Below are 21,561 nucleotides of genomic sequence, written 5' to 3'. Positions count from 1 at the left end.
TTAGTTACCCGTATGAATAAATAAAATTATTTAAATAATATCATAATGTCAAACATAAAAAAAATATATTCAACACGTATAAGAGATATTATACGATAAAATAAATTATACATTACAAAATATGAAAATAAAGTTGTTAGAATATTCTTTAATTCATTGTTTGCAGCTTATCAAGAAATCCGTTCTTAGACCTACCGGTGACCGGCTTCGCGAGACCATTTCGATCCTCGTAAGTCGCCACTCTCGTCACTGGGCATTCTCACTTTTGCCTTGTTATCTCAGGACGCTCTGCCAGGTTGTTCCTTGTTGACCGGCCTTGTGATTCTCGTAGAGCTTCTCATAGAAATAAAAAAACTTCTCGCCCACTTCCTACAATCCGGCCTGAACCAGTCTCCCTCTCCTTCCCCCGCCGCCTTCCGACCCGCGGGAGTATACAATGACAACTTCCGGACACTCATGCCCGATCGTGAACACTCACTTAATGGGGCTCTTTGATTTGGAAGACAACGACAAAAGTGAAAGAAGGAGGTCTATTTCGTTGATCGATGCTTATTATCTTACTTGTGCTTTAGATTTGATTGAATGAAGGTGGACTTATTGTATGACAAAACCACAGATTGAGCTTAATATTCAAGGCCCAGAAAAGATGGGTTGAATCCAGAAAGCCTTACCGCTGTTATTCCGCCTTAGTTTCACGCTGGCCTAATGAATTGAATATGAATAAAAGTCAGTCATTTAGTAAGCGTGTATAAGCAGTCTTTAGTAAGTGGAATCAATCACCTAAATGACATGATTCAACTGCCAGTGAGATTAGGAGCACTGAAAATTGGAGAAAAAGAGTGACAGAGGCATCTTCCATTCATCTCGATTTTGGTTTGAATATTTCTTTCTACACAATATTTATAGTTATATTTGTAACTTTACTTCATATAATAAAACTTAGTAGTTTCACATTGTTTGTGCTTTTAACTCTAGATAATGCAATGCATAACTGGCCACGAGTTACAATAATTTGTTTAAGAAACAAACCAACCTTCTATAGTGATTGGCCTTAGTTTGTATTAATCTTAATTGCAAAACAAAAAATAAAGTGAAAATTTCATTCTTTGAAATTAATCATTTTATCTAAAGGTGTAGGAATTTTCTTTTTAAGAATAAAAGTGTGAGTTCTAGTATTACTTCCGGATATGATTTTCGCTTTTATAACACGGTTATCATATTGTATTTTCACATTTGTTTTAGTTTCATTGCATAGACCATTTAAGCATCATCACTTCATCATAGTCTTTCAGGACTAATCTATGACTTTACAACTTTAGATTTTAGATCCTTAGAAAACATTACTATAGGGGGGGGAGGGGTAGATGTCGTCCTAAATTGACTTGGGATGAGAAGATTAGACATGATTTGCTAGACCTGACTCATGATTGAGGATAAGAATTCATGGAGACTTAGAATTAAGGCCAAGGATTTTTAGGGAGAAAGGAATACCTTAGGGGTTTTTTCGTTACCTGATTTTGGTCGTACACCATTATGTTTTTCTCTTTTCATATATCTCTATGTTGTTACCTATACATGTATTGGTATTATTAATTTTACTACGTGCTATTATCAATTTTATTACTATTGAACTTTGATGCCCCTTATTTTTCTCTCAAACAATGTTACTTTGAGCTGAGGGTCTCCCTGGAAGCCACCTCTCTATCCCATTGGATAGAGCTACGGTGTGCCTACATCCCACCCTCCCCAGACCCTACTTATAGCTTTATTATTGGTGGAATCTCACTGGGTATGATTGATTGATTGATTGATTGAAACATCAAGAAACTAATAGTTTCTTGTAATGTATCATTTTATGTATGATAGATACCATCTGAGTAATGGTAATATTTTTCATCTCCCGGAAACATGGATAACAAATATTTGCTAATTCTTGAACGACCTCATGTAACATCCCCAAAATTTTGGTTCAAATTTTACAAATTAATAAAGTTGAAGGATAAATAATAATCTCAAAAACAAGTAATGGGAAATTTTTAAATAAGGAAATATAAGAAAAATAAAGAAATAAAAAGTTTCCTAAGATAATCTCCCCACATGAAGGAAATAAGAAAAAAAACTCCATCTCATATGGAAGGATGTAAGAAAGTGGAAACATTCCACTTAAGTATAAATAAGGAAGATGGAATCCATCCCACATAGAAAGTGGTAAAGAAATGGAAGCACTTTATAAGGAATAAAGTTTCCATAGCTGTATTCTTTTATGCTAAGCATGCACCTAGTGGTCCTAGCGGAGGGTGCGGACCCGATGCACACGCGCACGAGCTCGGACGATGGCGACAGCGACGGGTGCAATGTGATGCTTTGATGGCGCACGCTCGCATCGCCGCGAGCCGCTTAAGAGTCGCCTTAGTATATTTGGACAACGAGAGTTAGACCCAGACGTGACAAGCTACTAAAGATAAAGGACTAAAAATGAAAAATGGTATTCAGGGACCCTCGCGATATGCGATGAGTCCAAGAACAAGGCCATCGCGTAGCGCGATGGGCCGTTATGACACATCGCACACGTGTCGCATCCAGGTGACACGTGGCAGCATGGCAGGCCACATGGCAGACGTGTCAGGCCACGTGGCAACATGTGGCATCCTCTGGTTATAATAAGTCATCGCGATACGCGATGACCCGTTTAAACGGGTCATCGCGTATCGCGATGGGCTGAGATTTTGGCTATAAGTAGAAAAGGGCCGGCTCATTCATCACTCACCTCCCACACTCTCACTATCTAAAAATACTTTCTCTCTTTACACCGTTTTGCATGCCAATCTCGTAGTACGTGCCAAGCTCCGAAGTTTTGACGGTTTAAACCTGATACGCGATATAGAGTAGAAGTGCTGCTCAATAGGTGATAAAAATCTAACTCCAAATGCCCGTGTGAGGTAGGGGTTCTGTCTAAGTTATTATTTTATTATTATAAATGGCTTAGACCATAGTCAGGGGTACAGCCCGAACCTTGATTACAATTAAACATTATATAACTTTTCTTAAGAGGAGGTTATAGTCAAAATATTGTTTCTTCTTGATTAAGAAACGTAAGCATGTGCATAAAAAGGGTAGAGACAAAATAGTATTTCTTTATTATTAAAAAATATAATATTTATAAAAAGAGAGTATAGTTAAATTAATGTTTCTTCTTGAAGAAGAAACTCAGTATAAATGTTTCTTTCTGAAGAAGAAACGTAACATATAATTGGTAAATAAACAAAAGGACTAAAGGTCCAAATGCTTTATATAAACAAATGATTTTATCAAGGTTAAAGCTATACAAAACAGACTAAAGGTCTGAAGCTAGATCAATGATCTAGTTATTATACAAAGATTATTCTCGTACTATAGGTCCGAGATAACAAAACAAGAAGCAGAAATCAGAAAACAGGAATCAGTATCAGAAACTGATTATAAATAGAAAAGGTGAATACGCCCTAAACTTTTACAAACTCTTTTAGAGTCAGAATGTATACATAGGATTTACGAATCCTTAAAACTTTGTGTTACAATAATAAGAAACGGACTCACTGATTAAGAGTATATATGTGTCTGGATCCATTCATACATGGTGACTCGACATTTCCTCGAGGCTATGCAAATCATTAACATGTCTCCGGAAGCTTTATGAGAAATGATTTGTGTATATAATTAATTGTACAAGGTACTTAGAATAATTTGGTCCCAATTTAGTCGGGTGCCTAATGAGTAGTTACAAAGGTATTATTGTTGATTTCACAAAGATATTGAAAAGATTTTACAAAGAGTTAGCGTCATTCACCAGCTGTGAGCTGATGTATTTTCCAACCCATTTTACAGGAAAACAAGAAATGTTAGAACAGACAAGCAAGACGGAATAGAATATTGGAGAATTAGTCATTAGATGCTATCTAATGGCTCATATATTTTATATTAAAATATTATAAAGAATTATGTTTCTAAAGAAAGGTATGTGAAATATCAAACGGGTATTTAAACCCGAGTTTTCAATTATAATAATATTATATTTAAGACTTCCGCTGAAAAGAACTTATTTTCTGAAAACATGCTTTGTAAACATTAAAAGGATATTTTAGTCCAACATTTTATAAATAAATATTTTATATTCAAAAACTTCCGCAACTATAATATATTTACAAAACAGGTACCAACTATTGGTCACACGCCTATGCCCTAAATCGGGGTGTAACACCTCATTTTTTGGTGCAAGCATAACTCATTCACTATAGAAATCTATATATTTGAAATGTTTAATAATAGAATGATATACAAAGTCAATTTATCATCTGATTTACAATGTGTTAATGTCTAACATTTGTATTTTTAATGTAAGAGGTTGATTTATCCTTCTAAAAAACCAAAACATGTAATCTAGTGTTTATATATTTTTGTGGATTTTTAAGATGATAAACTTAACATAAATGATGGGTTGATTAAATAGTAAATTAAAAAAAGAAAGTTGTAAATGGCTCTTTTTTTAACCAACTCGTGCACCAAAACTCGTTCTAATCATAAATTGTTTTAACCTGAACCATGTTGATACTTTAACCAGTTATAAAAACCCGCTTGTTTAAATTAACATAAACATTGAGATTGTTAGGGCACATATATTTTATGCTGAGGATATGTTATCCTTACATGACTTCTGGATCAATTATTCATATTATGTGTTCCAGATTGTATCAGGATCAAGGATTCTCGGTACTTATTATTACTAACGTTTGTTCTCTTTGTATGGTGTTATGTTAATAGGTATAACGGCTAAGTGACCTGGTCTACCCATTAATTCGCAGTCTAAGGGAATTAGCACGTGGTCAAAGATGATGCAACGTTTCTATGGAGTAGTGGCGGATTAATAGGGCTAGTAGTTGATATCTTTTTTTAATTATACATTAAACTATGATCAGTTAGGAACACATTACAACACACACAGCTGATACCTTACGATTTACTCATAAACCCTAGCAGTTAACATACACTTAGAATCTTTGTATTCACTGATCATAGCTTCCAATCTTGTAATCTTACTTTTTTTATTAATATAGTGGTGATAGACATTTGTCATCACCCGGGGTTTTTGTGCCGGCGATCATAATCCGATCAAGGGCTTTTCCTCGTAACAAATCTTTGTGTTCATCCTTATTTCGTTTACTAATTACCATTATTTCACAAGCACTCTACCTCACAAAATCTTATTTGGTTACATTATCCTTAAACCGATTTTTGACCAAAACAATCTGGCGCCCACCGTGGGGTAAGTGGTGCTTTAATCCAGAAGATTTTTCATCAATTTTCAATCCTTTCAACCTATACCATAACCAATGGCCTCTGAACAAACCTCTGCTTCAATTACTATGTCTTCATTACTTTCTCTCTCATCAAAGGCTTCATTACCGATGCCTCTTCCACCCGCGGGAGTACAGAGGACCAACGCTGCTGGGAGCAAGATGCAAACTCCAGTCTTTCAAGGCTCAAAGTCCTTTGCTACCACTTCTGTGGTAACTTCTAACAATGATATTTCTGCTATGTTTTTACAGGTTAAGGCATACATGGAGTAGCGGAACAAAACCAATCAGAGGATTCTACGCGGAATTGAAGATCTTAAGAAAACAAAGAGGTCAGCGGAGGATCAGACTCCCTTGATGCCTAGGGTGCTGGATTTCACCACTCCAAGATCCATGGATCAACATGCTCAAGGATCCTCCATCCTTCAAGAAAGATCATCGATCTTCCAATCAAGATCCTGTATCCTTCAACCAGGATTCATTGGTCAGCATGCTCAAGGATCCTCGATCCTCGATCTTTAAACAAGGATCATCCATCCTTCAATCAGGATCCTTAGAATTGTTTCATCAAGGATCCTCCAACTATCAGCCTCCAGGATCCTTCATGCAGAGTCAAGGATCCTCAGGAATTCAACATCAAAGGTCGTTGGAGGTTCATGAGGGAGACTTTATCCCTATGTAGACCATTGCTTCCGGTGGATCAACTGTCATGGCTGATGCATCCTATCCTAGATACTCTTCTGGGATACCATCATTTAATCACCAAAGAGGTAATCTTTATAATCATATATCCTTATACACTAACCTTGGTTTTACGCAGGATACAAGTATTAATCAAGCCATGGCCAAGGAATTACAAACACTAAAGGATATGATGGAGCGTTCCAGGAGTGGTCCGGCCCATTCTAGGACCAAATCTAGTTATAATATTTCTTTTACTGAAGGATATAACTTCCCTTTCTCGGACCTGAAAGAATGCTTCTGCCTCAATCCATTTAGAGAAGTAGTCTGTCATAGAAAGCATAAAGACCTTTCCGCCTGGTGCCTTTGGTAGCTTGCCAACAATATCAATTCTCCACTTCATGAAAGGCCATGAAGAGGATACAAGATACATTGGTTCTGCTTGCTAATGAAGGCTGTTTCCATACCTTTGGCAAACATCACACTTCTTTGAATATTCCATGACATCTCTCTTCATGGTTGGCCAGAAGTATTCTGTTCTTAGAATCTTAGAGAGTAGGGCTCTTCCTCCCTGTGTGGTTGCCGCAGTCGCCTTCGTGGAAGTTTTGGAGTACCTCTTGTATTTCAGGATCTTTGATGCATCTCAAATAGAGACCTGCAAGAGACTTTCTATATATAGTATATTGTAAAATAATGAATTGTGATACCTTCAATCTGAAAGCTTTAGGGTTTTCCCCTGTAGGGATTTCTCCATCTTGGAAAAATTTATTGATTGGAAGGATCCAAGATCCTAATTTTGGAGAGGATGAAGTATCATTAAGTTCTTCTGTGCAATCCACTGTTACCTCCACAGCTTCCTGTTCTCCAATTGTCGGAGACAATATATGAATTATAGGAATCTTCACATCATCTGGGATCTTTAATGATGATGCTAAGTTCGCTAAGGCATCTGTCCCAGCATTTTCCTCTCTTGGTACCTACATGATACTAAATAACTCGAAGGATTTCGCTAATTCATTCACAATTTCTAAATACTTGATCATATTCTCACCTTTCACGGTATAAGAGCCGTTAAAGTGGTTAGTTATAAGTAAAGAATCTATATAAACTTGAAGATACCTGATCCTCATTTATTTGGCTAAAAGTAAACATGCGATAAGTGCTTCGTATTCTGTCTCATTGTTGGTGGCTTGAAATGCACATGCAATGGACTGGGGTATTATGTCCCCCTGTGACGATTTCAGTAGGATACCTAATCATGTTCCTCTTACGTTGGATACTCCATCTGTGAAGAGGATCCAAGGATCCTTGGTCTCTTTGGCATGTCTCTTGGCCGAGGAGAAGAAAGTACCACATACATCTGAGCCACTGGAGATGAAGTTGATTACTTGTGCATTTGGTGGAGGAGGAGTTGCTTTTTATGGGACATCTTCAGGATCTTGAATCATTGACTTTTTTCTTCCCAAGAGCTCCTTTAAATGGCCCTTACTTAGGAGGTACCCAATTTCCCTCCTTAAACTAATACAGTCATAAGTCTGATGGCCGAAATCCTCATGGAATGCACACCATTTGGATTTGTCTTTGAAGGATGTTGTCTTCTCGTTTTTCCGAGGCCACGTCGCTTTCTCTCCAAGATCCTTCATGGCACAAATTAAACCATGAGTATCCACAGAGAAGCAATACTCAGAAATTCTTGGGTAACCTTCATCATCATCATCATCATCATCTCCTTCTTCGATGCTCGAACATTTTGATCGTTGAATTTGGAGTAAGGCTTTGGGTTGTTGTTCCTGAATGAGGATCCTTGTTTCTTGTCAAGAGATTCTTGCTTCGTTTGAGCCCCTAACCGTTCTTGGATCCTTTTGTCATCCTCTAGCCGTATGAATCTAAGTGCCATGTTCCTTACTTCATCTAAAGTCCTACAGGGAGTCATCACAAGATCATCATAAAACGGGGAGCCCCTATTTAGTCCCATCTTGAAAGATTCCACAGCCGTAGCCATATCAAGATTAGGGATCTCTAGGGCCTCCCTGCCAAACCTCGTAAAAAAATCCCTAAGGGATTCATCATAAGGTTGGACAACTCTATATAAGTCACTAGTTAACTTTTCCAAATTTTTTACTACAAGAAAACTGGCAGTTGAACAAGTTAACTAAATGTGAAAAAGAAGCAACAGAAAATGGAGGAAGACTTAGCAGCCATTTTAGTGCAGATCCTGTTAGTATGGATCCGAAACCCTTGCATAGACAAGCTTCCTTGAGTCTTTCAGGAATTGGATTGATCTCCATTCTCTCCCTATATTGAGACACATGCTCTTCCAGATCAGTTGTTCCATCATACACCTTTATGTTGGGGGTTTGAAATCGTTTTGGGATTTCAGCATCACAAATAGTTGGAACAAATATGGATAACTTGTGGCTCTCTTGGGGTATCTCAGGAATCGGTCAGACCACCCATGGTACACTGGATATCATATCCTTAAGCTTCTGCAGTTCCTTACCATAACCTGGTTGATACCTGCATCCTGCATGGAACAAGATTAGCATCTAAGGATATAAGATTATATGCGTTACCTCTCTGTTGTGTGAATGTTGGCATCCCAGAGGAATAGTTGAGGTAAGAAGCATCTGCTATGGGATTTGGTCCACTAGAGGCAATGGTTTGCTTGGGGATAATATCTCCTTCATAGACCTCTGAAGACCTTTGATGTTGAATTCCTGAGGATCCTTGATTCTGGAAGAAGGATCCTTGAGGCTGGAAGTTGTAGGATCCTTGGTGACACAACCCAGAGGATCCTGGTTGAAGGATTGATGATCCTTGTTGGAAAATTGAGGATCCTTGAGCCTGCTGACCCATCGACCCTGACTGAAGGATAGATGATCCTTGCTGAAAAATCGAGGACCCTTGAACATGTTGACCCATGGACCATGGATTAAGGATGGATGATCCTTGTTGAATAACTGAGGATCCCTGAGTTTGATGACTCATAGATCCCGGTTGAAGGATAGATGATCCTTGAGTAAGTTGAGCCAAGGATCCCGCAGTGTAAAATCAAGCATCCTAGGCATCAGTGGAGTTTAATCCTCCGCTGGCCTCTTAGTCCTCTTGAGGTCTTCTATCTCCCGAATGATCCTCTAGTTAGTCTTGTTTTGCTGCTCCATGTATGCTTTAACATGAGAAAACATAGCATAAACATCATTGTTAGAATTAACCACCGAAGTGGCAGCAATGGTTTTCGAGCTCTGGAAGACTGGCAGTTGTGCCTTGTTTCCAGCAGTAGTAGCCCTTGGTGCTCCTGCGAGTGGAGGAGGCATTGGTAGTGAGGTCTTGGTGGGAGTGAAACTGATGAAGGCATGTTTGATGAAGCAGAAGATTGTTGAGAGGCTATTGATGGTGGTATTGATTGAAAAGGTTGAATATTAATAGGAAATAATCTGGATTATAGCACCAATTGCCCCACGGTAGGCGCCAAATTGTTTCGGTCAAAGATCGACAGAGGATAAAATAACCAAATTCGTTAGGTGAGGTTTAGTGCTAAGTTGATGATAACGATTATGGTTCGGTTGCAAACACAAACACAAGGATTTATACTAGGAAAAGCCCTTGATCTTTAGAGGATCGTCGGCATAAAAACCTCGGGTGACAACAATTCTCTATCACCAATTTATTAAACAAAGAATCGGGTTACAAATGGTGGAGATTATGATTAAAGATTACAAGAATGCTAGTGTGTGTGATCTACTAGCTTGCTCTGTGAATGAGTGTGAACGTGTAATGTGTTACCTAATTGAACATAATCTCGTTTATAAACATAAATAACAACTAACAACTACTCCTACAAGAAAAACCACTCTTGGCCACTAACTCCTTCAACGTCTTTTGACCACGTGCTAGGAGTCTCTAGTAGCGAATTATGAGGTGGACTCGGTCATAGAGCCGTTAAACATATCAAATACAACACCACTCAAACACAATTATTAGTAAACAAATAATACCGAGGATCCTTGATCCTTCATAACCAGGAACATATCTCAAGAATAATTGATCCATAAGTCACTTAAGGATAGGGGATCCTCAGCATAAATTTTATGCCCTAACAGATGCAATAAAATCCATCAACGTTCTCTTCTTTGTTTTGCAATAAATCTAAATTCTTCGTTGGTTTGAGTTGGTATATATGAAGCATGCACATCTTTATCATTGGCACTTTCTTAAATGCTATTTTTTCTTTGATATTTAACAAAGTATTGATATGATGATCTTTATAGTGTGTTGCTTTGAGAAAATGTTCATATGTTATTAGATATAATGACACCTCTAAAGATCATGTATATTCAAAAAAAATATTATAATTAATGTTCTTTGTTACAGGCTCACGCATGTAGACCGTGGGCCTCACACATAGTAGATCGTGGTAGACTAAGGGTGGCCTGGTGGGTGAACGGGGTTTACTCAATAAACTTGATTGGGTAGGTCACATACTTCAAAAACACCTCCACAAATCAATCAACAAATAAAATGGAGGAAGGAATTTGGTTTCACATTATGAAGAAAAGAGCCATTAGGAAATGGTTTCAATATCGTGGAGGATGTCGTTCAAAAATTTAAAAAAAAATAAAAAGAAATGCTAAGTAAATAATTTAAATCTATAAACACAAACCATCTTCACCTAAATTTGTACTCTAAACATGACCAAAGGACAATTACGGCCTACTTAGTTAGCATAATACAGAGACAACAACGACAAGGGAAGATGGGTACCTTATTTGATGATCGCGACGAACAAATGAGGGAGTTGAGGAGTCCTAGACAGTTTATGAATAACGTTTGCAACTGAAATGGTAAAGCAAACAATAGAATGTATGCGTTGAAAAATGGCAAAACACATGCGGTTGATAATGAAAGTTTGATAATAATATGTGGTTATTATATAAAGTTGATGAATAATAAAATTAGTAGATAACAAGTATTTGCTTTTGTTTTTCTTCTCTTGTTCTCTTTTCTTAGTTAGGCCCAAGAAAGTCCTTGCGTTATTCCCCCTAATCACATCGTTGATAGTAGTCAGAGTCAGTACGCCTTTCACCTCCCTCGAAGTAAAACTATCTAGTGAGACCAGATCATGTAACATCTCGGATTTTTCGTAATTAATTTTGTATTCATTTGCCCGACTCAGGAATATATTTCGAATCTTTCGTATTAATAAAACCTTGTACTTATTAGTATTTAACGTGGTTTAATTAATTTTATATTATAATAACTTAAAAACTTATCAAAGAATGCTTAGAAACCTTTAAAATTGCTTAAAATGGCTAAAAATGCATTTTTGGAACTTCAGGGACTAAAAATGAAAAAATGGAAAAGTGCTTGACACACCCCAATGCCACGCCGCGCGGGGAGAGTGGTCTAACCGGGCCGCGTAGCGCGGCCAAGTGTCTGTGCAGATTTGTTTGTTATTTTGGTTCATTAATTCGTTTTAAGTGCTAAATCATTCCTAATCAAGCCCAAATCCCGAATTTTGAGCCCCAAGAAAAGTAATATAGTATAGTTCAATTCCTAGGTTCATTACCCACTAATTCCTTGATATTTTATTTATCAAAAGATCTTATTTTGGTCATTAATGCATAATTCGGTTTTTTTAATCGATCAAATGCTTAACTAAACCATCTAACCTATGTATTATTCATAGTAATACTTCCCTTAAACCCTAAAGTGACCGTCTCAGCCGTCATCAAGCTTTCTTCCACTAAAAATTCCTCCTTCAAGCATCCTAATCTTCACTAATTTAACAAGCTTGTTCAAGGTTTGTTGACTTTGAAATTCAAGACATCTTTGACTACGATTTCTCCATAGTTCCTCATCTTGTTTGGGTAAGCTGTCTTCTGTAGTTTATAGATTTTCATTCAATAGACAAAATCCCTCAAACATTTTTACTAATTGACGGAGTTTCAGTGGTCAATTTGATCCCAACCCGTTAAGGGTGTTCTAGTCAAGCTTAATTGACTTGTTAATATCTCTATCTTCTGGTCGGAACTAGCTTTTGATGCAGAAGACTTTTTTTTGTTCAAAATCAAATTTTGAGTGTACTGACCAAAATCCGACTCCTGACTCGTTGTTCAGATTCTGGTCAGTACTAGCTCGCTAATTTACTGAAAATATCATAACCAGAGTTCTATATGTCCATTTAGATCAATTCCAGCGGCTATTTTATCGGTTTTAATTCTAGTTTATTATTTTAAGTTTCAGGTCTATTTGGCTTATCCCAATCAGCGCCTTAAAGTTTGATTACTTGTTATTCTTATTACTTTATGATCTCGTTAAAGTGATAAGGTGAGAAGTCATTCCCCCTTTTAATTTACTGTTTTCAAACACAACTTGGGGATGTATGCATACTTACAGTATTTATATATTATTTTATACAAACTAGCAAACTGTCATATATTATGCGTGTATTCAATTAAATGACTAACTGTTACTTGATTACTTGATTCTAGTAATTCGGAGGGGTCCAACATAATCACATTATAGTATGATCATACGACTGTCATAGTATTCATAGTCCGTGAGACTTGGTCGACTGACGCTTTTATTTACTCAAGGTTTGATTGTTTTACATTCACAATAACAGTTTTGCCTTTTATTATATATACTATTGTAACAAATCTTGTGATTTTCTCACTCAACCATGTGTTGACAAAATTATGCTATTTTCTACGCATATCCAGATTATCAGTTGGTGTGAAGCTAGGTGAAGAACACTTAAAGATACCTTAAGATTTAAAATTTAATGAAGACTATTGATTTTTTGAATTGTATTTCTTTTGAAATTGATGTAGTTGGATGATGTTTTGATTATTAAAAAATAATTTAGTAGATATTGTCATATTATATTGCGTGATAGTACCTTGTGAGCTGTGAACCAATGGTTCGCACCCCGACATTCCCACCATAGATTGGGGTGTAAAAGATTGGTATAAGAGCCGACGGTTGTAAGCTAGGTCGTTAAAGATGCCTTAATAACATGCTTAGGACCCTATACGTGCTTACTTGACAACGTATTGTGTTCTATTTTTATGTGTTCACAACTTATTTATTTATTTATTTTATCACATACACACAAACTCCGAGGCTATGCCTCATTCTCAAAAATATTTTATCTAATAAATTAGTAGATTGTTTTTATTTTGGGGAAATTCCTTAAGAATTCCCTTGTTTTGTTACTATCGCACCTTAAAGCATGGGAGTATGACAAGTTCATGTTGAAACTGGAAGGGGGGAGAGTATTGTGAGTTGGGCCTTGGCAAAACGATTCCGAGAATCAAAGGAAAGACGCTATTCCTTACCTAGAGGATAACCCGACCACAATACTCGAGCTTATAGGCCAAAGCGGAACAATTGTCATACAACCGGAACTTTAAGCGGTCAACGTAACTAGTTAAACGGTTACATTCCTTATTTACAAACCGAATTCACGGTGGTTCGTGGCTAAATTCGAAAATTCCAGATATTGTATTTTTTATTTAAAAAAAATGTTTAGTTGGGTGAAAAATTCATGGGAAAACCCATGGGCACTCTAACTATCCATTTCTCAACCGGTTTTGATACATATGTTTTTGTTGGAGTCTAATCATACGTGGTGATTCACGGGATGCTCCAACTAACCAAATTTAAATTCATTAATTCGTTATTTAGTTAGGTCAGTTAAAATGTCATGTAACGCTCATGGGCCGACTAATTGAATTGTCTTGTTAATTCGTTAATTAGTTGGGCCATTTAAAATGCCATGGAATGCTTATAGAAGGCCCGACTCATAAATTGATGTTATTTTATTTAGATGAGCTAATAAAATGTCATGGAAAGCTCACCCAACTCACAAAGTTATTTTAGTATGTAAACATGTTGGGAAAATAAAATGTCATGAAAGGCTCATGGGAAGCCCAACTCACCGGAAAAAAAAACCGTTTATTCATTTTTTTTATTTACTTGATTTCATTTAAATCAAAGTTTTATGGTTTGACTCATTCACTTACTTTAAAATATTTTCATTCTCATGATCCGACACAATTCCTTCATTTATAAAAACACGATTATCACAAGTTATTTAAACAGTTAACATTTTATTATTTAAATGGTTTTCTCATACTCATTTTAACATTTTTTTTAAAAGTGTCAAACACATTTCAAATTTTCACCCTTAAATTTTAATTTTTAACATTTTAGTACTTCATGTTTTGGTAAATCTTGTGTTACTTCTCGTTTTTTTCTCAACTTACCATTCACTTTATAAATATTTATTTTGATCCTCGTAGAATGTCTTCTATAATAAATACTATCTTATGTTTATTTACTAACCCTAAATACACGTAACGGTTAAAAGGTGTTAACACCGTCATAAACCACCACTTGGAGGTGTGCACAGTTTAGTTAAGTTATTAGTTAAACAAATTTTGATCAACCCGTTTGGTTTTTTTTGGTTAGTTTTTCGGTTCGGTTTCTACTAATTTTGGTTAACAACCAAAATCAAACTTGATCTAAAATTTTACTTAAAAATAGATGATAGATGGAAGCATAAATACTACTCCCTTCGTCACTCTACAAGTGTCATGGTTTGAAAAACACAAAATATAAGAAAGTTTGAATAATTGCATTTTTTGCTTAACAAATTACAATAATGCCCTTGACATATATAAAAACACAAAATTTAAAAAAGTTTCAATGATTCAATTTGTGTGAGGGTAAACTTAAAAATTAACTAATAAATTTGAAAATAAACATTTTACTAAAAATGAATCGTGAACAGTTTGAAAGGGAAACAAATTAACAGGTACCATGCACCTTTGGCTTGTCCTTTGCGCATTGCAAGCCGTACGCAGCTGGGTTACATCTTTATAAACCTTTTACCATTATTATTTTCCTGTAGACAAGAAATCTGAATCGAAGCCCAAACCCTAATTCCGGAGCTTCTAAAAGCCATGGTAAACTCACTCTCTCTCAATAATCCTCTGAAGTCACGTTTCAGTTCATCTACATGTAGTACATTATTATTATTATTATTAATTACATGTACAGTCGGCGTTATTCAATTTCCATTCGTTTCTGACGGTGGTGCTGCTGGTCATCTGCACATGTACCTTCCTCAAGATGCAGTTTCCCGCCATACTTGAACACAAAACAGGGTCAGTCTTATTATCTATGCCAAAACCCTAATTTCAATCTCATTAGGTTATGGTGATCATGTTTGATTAGAAACTACGCTAAAAAAGTTTTAGGGCAAAGGGTAGCATTTCACAATTATTAGGTCTTCAACTTTTCATAGCTAGTCTTATACAATATGTATAGCCTTTTGAAACCAGTGCCAAACATTATTAATGGGAGTAATAAGTACTGTCAGAGTTGCACCTTTCTGAGAGCATGATCGAGGATAAGTGTGTGTGGAAACGACGAATTAATCTCATGGATGATTAGGGAATTGCATGGGTTTTGTCTTAGTTTTGCCTTGGAACCTTAGGCTTTTCCCACTTTTCTCTAGCCTTAGTCGTAGCCACTTTTGTCTTTTTTTCTCATAGTTACATGGTTCGCTGTGTTAGTTACGTTTTTTGTTTTGGATTGCACGTACTAAAACGTGGTACGAATGCATTTTGGTTTTCGTATTCAAGCCTACATCAGTCGCAAGATATACCTGGCCAACAAATTATTCTTTTTCCCTTTCCTTGGTTACTTTATTTTTATTTGTAGGCAAAATACTACAGTGATTGAATCATTATATTTTGTTACTTTCTAAATTAGGTATACGACGACCACCAATTACAGTAGATAATAAGCCTTTATATGATAAAAGTTAATGCATATAAAAGTTAATTCGCCTTGCTTGCGGTGCGCGCATATGATGTATATATGTGTAAGTATAAAAAAGCAGACTATATGGAACAAGTATAAAAAAAACGATTTGGGGTATTTTTTATATGTATCGAAATATACACAACTCAATCAAATAAAAATTGAATAAAAAATCGAAATATCTCATAATCAACCGTTTCGAAATAAGGAAATATCTCCCCTTTTGACTTTCTTTTTACTTGTTGGAATTGAGAATATTCTTCCATTTAGAGGAGATACTCGTTTATTTAGTATTGGACCATCTGTAGCAGTCATATCAATTTTATTAAGTTATTTAGTAATTCCTTTCGGTTATCACCTTGTCTACCCTCGGATGGGCAACAGTGAAATTGCACTAATTTTGACGTTATTTTACTAATCTTGTGAAAATAACGTTAAAAGTGGTGGAAGGTTAATCAGGCATCATGTGGTGGCGTTGATAGCCGAAAGACAAGGGTACATGCACCAATCGGCAGTGTCCCAATGGTTGAGCCTTATGTGCCTTATGTCCAAGGCTTGATGCAAAACTACTATTGAGCCGGGGGTCTCACCGGACGCAGCATCTCTATTCCTAAAGGGTAGAGGTAAGGCTGTTTACATCTTACCCTCCTCAGACCCTACCATAGCTTTGCTATTGGTGGGATATACTGAGTACGATGATGATGATAAGAATGATGATGATGATAAAAGTTAATTTGATAAGTGCTGGTAGTAGTAAAAGCCCAGGAACTGCAAAAGTGTGGATTTGTAAACAATGCAATAATAAGTTTACTAGTTTCTACACTTGAATACACTTATTTTTTGTCGCTCCATTTTTTTAAGGGGAGTGGGGAGCTTATATTAAAAGGCGTCTTGCTTTAGTCAAAGGCCAAGACAACTGCGAACGGTTGCAAAAGAGGGTGAAAGAGGCCGAGAAGCTGGGAGCTTCTAAATCATTAAAAAGCGTTGTAGTGAAAAAAAAAAATAATTTAAGCTAAGATTCCGATAATCTTTTTCTATAATGGACAGACGCACGGTTGATTTAAAAATCATGAGGGCTTTACGTGCAAATGGGATTCCCGTTAATGTTTTGCGTCAATTTCAAATTATGATAAATGCAATAGGAAAGGCATCTCAAGAGATGTGGAGAAGGATCCAACACCATTTAAGATACATGGTACCCACAAGGTGTTTCTTTCCATAAACAACTGTAGTTCTATGTTCATGTATCTCAAAGATTAGACTTTTATGGGGTGGAGAAAACATGAAAAGCAATTGTAGAAATTTTATCCGAAGCGATTGAATCTGTCGGCTCAAGTAATGTTCTTAGTATCGTGATGGACAACGCAACCAATTGTAAGGCCACATGAAAGGAAATCGAAAAGGTCTACAAGCACATTTTTCGGTCACCATTAAACTTGGTTTTTAAAGACTTTGCAAATGAGTTTTGTTTTGCTACAAGACATATAAAGGTGAAAAAACGATTGGCATGTATTTTTTGAACCATGTACAAGCTTTATCCATTTTTAGAGACAATTCAAAGTTGGAGCTATTAACGGTTGCAAAAACTCAATTTGTTTCACTACATTTTGTTTCAGAGGTTAATCCTTTGTAGAGAATGGCAATTCGTTGATAACAAGATACACTCAAATAAACAAAGGAAAATATCATGAACACAAAAAACTAAAAAGAATGATGGGAACAGTTATCTCACCTCCTGATTTTGTGGGTTTCTCCTCACCCCATTTCTTAAACTAAATCTGACTTGATCGTAGGTCAAGGGGTGGGATCCATATCAGGTCCGTATCAATACTTACTGCCCAAAGAAACGACTTGACCTTAAGTCGAGAGTAAGGGAATCGGCTGGTTAAGTCCCTGCATTTCAAGTCGGCTTGTATATCTTTATTCCGAACATGAACAATGGAATTCTGGATTTTGAGTGCTGTAATACCCTCTTGTAAGTAAGATACCAGAGAATCTAGCCAAGCTCTAACGTTTGCTAATTGGCTGGGAAATCGAAAGTTGTTAACGTAGGTTTGATAATTAAGTAGGTCCGATTTAAGAAAGGGCGATTAACTGATTACAATATAAATTCAGATAAACAAATAACAAAACAAAGAAAAATTACACTGTGTTCTCGAGTTTCAGTTATGGGGAGAAAGGAAAGGAAGGGAAAAAATGGATAAAGTGTGTTCCTGAGTTTTTTATGAAGAGAAAGCTAATTTTGGTGTGTTCCAGAGATTCACATAACAGAAGAAAGGAAAGGAAAGGAAAAGAAAGTAGTGTGTTTTAAAGAGTAAAATGGGATGGATAACTTTCCTTCCGATTTGGAAGGAAAGGGAAAATAAAGGAAAATGATTCTTTTCCTTTCCTTTTCTTGAGTTAAATGAACTCGGGAACACAGCGTAACACCGAATACATGAACTAAAAAGAATGATGGGAACAGTTTTCCCACCTCCTGGCTTTGTGGGTTTCCCCCACCTCACTTTCTAAATTTAAACTGACTTGGTCTTGGGTCAAAGGGCGGGGTCTGAATCTAATGTGGAGCAAGTTCTTAGTTTATATCAGACTATGTGTTGAAAGGTCTCCTCTACAAAGGGTTAACCTCTTCAACAAAATGTAGTGAAACAACTTGAGTTTTTGCAACCTTTAATAGCTCCAACTTTGAATTGTCTTTAAAAATGGATAAAGTTTGTCCATGGTTCAAAAAATACTTGACAACTGTTTGCACACAACATGGTGACCAAAAAATATGCTTGTATACCTTTTTGATTTTCTTTTCTGCGGCTTTACAATTGGCTGTGTTGCCCATCATGACATTGAGAACGTTACTTGAGCCGACATATTCAATCGCTTGGGTTAGTATTTCCACAATTGCTTTTCTTGTTTTCTCCACCCAAGAACATTGATCAACTTCTTATATTTGTTGACTCATCGGATACAATAGAAAGACCTTGTGAGTACCATGTATCTTTAAATGGTGTTAGTTCCTTCTCCACATCTCTTTACATACTTATCTAGAGAACGCTTCTTGCTTACTCACTAGATGTCGCTTTATAACCTTCGGAAGCCTTTCTTATTGTAGTTATCATTTCTTGAAATTGTGGATACCCGTTCGCACATGAAGCCTTCTTGATGTTAATCATGTCTTTTTAAGTACTTTTAAGTTTTACCATTTATGTTTTTAAAGTTTTAACTTTTAAGTTATATAATCTGTTTTGACTTTTGAAGTAACTGCTTTGAACTTTGAAGTCTTGAAGTTACTTATGAAGTTTGATGTAGAAAAATAGCACCAAGTTTACCTGGTACATTGTACTGGAGGAGCTATCCGAAATGAGTCCATCCCCCCCCTCCTTACTGAATTTTAGGGACCTAGCGAATTGCGATCCTGTTCCACTTTCTACGTATTTTGAGAACTTTATGCCTTGCCGTTATTTCTTCCCCTCTTTTATTCATAATTTATGTTTATCTGGTTTACAATAAAACAAAAAAAGAAAAGGGTTCCTAGAGCCGGGGGTGTCTCTGCTTGGAGCAGCCTCTCACATGGGGTAGGGTAAGATTTTGCACTAGTACCACCCTTCCACGCCCTACATGCCATATGTGAGATTTTATTGGGTATGTTTGTTTGTAACTTAATTAATGAGAGTAGTCTTGCCTGTGACACCATGATTGAAGGTTTCTAGTGGAAGATGTAGGGTATATCATTCATTTGCAGATTTGTTCTTGAGGCTTGTTGTAATTTGTTTTGGGTATTTATCGGTTCAAATCTTTAAGCAGGTGCACTTAGATTTCTTGAATTACTTTACACATTTGAGTTCACTTTCCCGGGTTTAAAGTTGACTTGAAATCAGGCTACTTTTGGATTAGAGTAGCTGCACATGATGTCCACAATACCACCAGTGCACCATTCTTCTAATATCACTTAATCAAACCTTACTTAGAGGAGTTTTGTACTTTGTGTACATTGTTGTTTATGATACATAGCTCTATGTGGATTGTACACCTTCAACTTCTTGAAATATGTTTTAAAAAGATGAAGTAGTTCAGATTGCATAATTGCGCCTTTTTCTCTTACACCACTAAAAATGTACAAGTTGTTTAATCATAGTTTAACAGATAGTCATTTATGCTGTTATTTCTGATTCTCTATGTATCTGTGTACATTTGCCACTTACCAGAATCTTTTGAGGATATATTGGGGTTTAGTAAGTAAAGTTTATTGATGATAATTTTTTTGTAAGCATAATATCTTTATCATTTAGTTTTATATGTTCTCTAGATATTATTATAGGCGCAGTTAGGTTGTGCATAAGGGTAGACAAGTTTTTTTGGTTGTGGTCAAATAAACAAAATAGTCCATGTGTTTACACTTTTGCCCTGTGCTTGAACAAAAAAATAGTATCAATTACATCACTGCCTTTCATTCTTTATCAACATAACCAGCATTACTTGTCACTTCTAACCAAAGGATGAACTAGAAAAACAGTTTCTTGGAATAAATGTTACTCATCTCAACCATTGAACATTTCTTGAAATGGCAAAAATTAGTGATCATTTCATTTTTATCGCTTCAGATATGTAATTAAAAAAGTGTGAAAATTTGATTGACGTGTCTATATAATTTTTTAAAGGCCACATGCCCAGCGGTGCGCGCACTTTATCAGTTTCCATTGGTTAGCAGGGTATTGGTGGGTTCTGTGAGTTTTCCAGTAACGTGTTCTCATGGTTACCGGAAAAATGGGGCATTTTGGAATTATTAAGTTTTCATAGTTTTAGTATCCTAAGTTTGAAATCAGTGCCCAGCATTATTAAAGTTGCATATCATAACTCAAGGCCCTCTTCTATATGTTTTGCTGGATTGTTGCTAATCAAGTAACTTTCCCGTTGTTTGGCAGGTTTCGGGGTTTCTTTTGGAAGGCTGCAAGAATAGGTAAGTTTTTAATGGCCATAATTTTTTGGCATCATGCTTTAATTGAAGTACCCTGTTTAGAAGCACAACCTGCTAGAACAACCAATCTATGTTGAGACAATTCTAAGGCATTACGGGCTCTATTCATTTTGGCTATATCTCTATTGTGGGTTTCATCTTTGTTGTCTTATAGGAAAATGAGCTGTGATATGGGTTCCACTTATTTTACATGATTGAAACATGCTCTATTGCAATAATACTTTTCACATCAAGTTTCCACGTACAATGTCTATCTATCTGTAATATATGTGCTGTCTCAATTGTGTTAACATTTGAAACAGGTGAACGGTTGAGCCCGTGGGTGGCGTTTGGGTGCTTCACAATGGGCGTGTCGATCATATTTTTTTAAGTGACATTTCACCGTTGTTGGTAATTGATTCCTGTAACTTTGTTCAAGTTTCCTTTGTATTAGTAAAGATTTGTTTTAACTTTGTTCCTTGAATACAACCACTATACTTATCTAGATGAACCAAAACATGGATGATGTATAGTACTGGTTGGGTCCAGTCAGCAATATCTCAATTATGATTAAAAGCACAAGTTACTCATGTGTCGTTCAATACATAATTAGTTTTAATTAAGAGTCATAAGACGGTGTAATCACATGTATACAATCGTGTCTCTTTCATCCTGTCACTATGTCTAGTCTGCATTACGTTTAAGCGTTTATGCTCAAAATGACTTTTGTATGAAACGAACTTGTACATATTCTATCCTCTTTATCATACA

At 36.2% G+C, this 21,561-nt stretch overlaps 1 protein-coding gene across 1 annotated transcript in view; it reads left to right on the top strand.

Moving 5' to 3' along the window:
* The window catches only part of LOC143543731 (uncharacterized), a 93,255-nt gene extending 71,941 nt beyond the window's left edge, over window positions 1–21,314 (top strand). The window contains exons 2-5 of the mRNA XM_077035987.1: window positions 14,934–14,983; window positions 15,078–15,184; window positions 20,759–20,793; window positions 21,114–21,314. Coding sequence (XP_076892102.1) covers window positions 14,981–14,983; window positions 15,078–15,184; window positions 20,759–20,793; window positions 21,114–21,181 — 213 coding nt within the window. The 5' untranslated portion in view covers window positions 14,934–14,980 and the 3' untranslated portion in view covers window positions 21,182–21,314. The remainder of the gene's footprint in view (window positions 1–14,933; window positions 14,984–15,077; window positions 15,185–20,758; window positions 20,794–21,113) is intronic.
* The last annotated feature ends 247 nt before the right edge of the window (window positions 21,315–21,561 follow it).

The sequence above is a fragment of the Bidens hawaiensis genome, unplaced genomic scaffold (assembly GCF_021521415.1).
Source record: "Bidens hawaiensis isolate Kalapana, Puna unplaced genomic scaffold, B.hawaiensis_p1.1 tig00013262_1, whole genome shotgun sequence".
Lineage (NCBI taxonomy): Eukaryota > Viridiplantae > Streptophyta > Magnoliopsida > Asterales > Asteraceae > Bidens > Bidens hawaiensis.
This window is presented reverse-complemented; position numbering and strand designations above follow the sequence as displayed.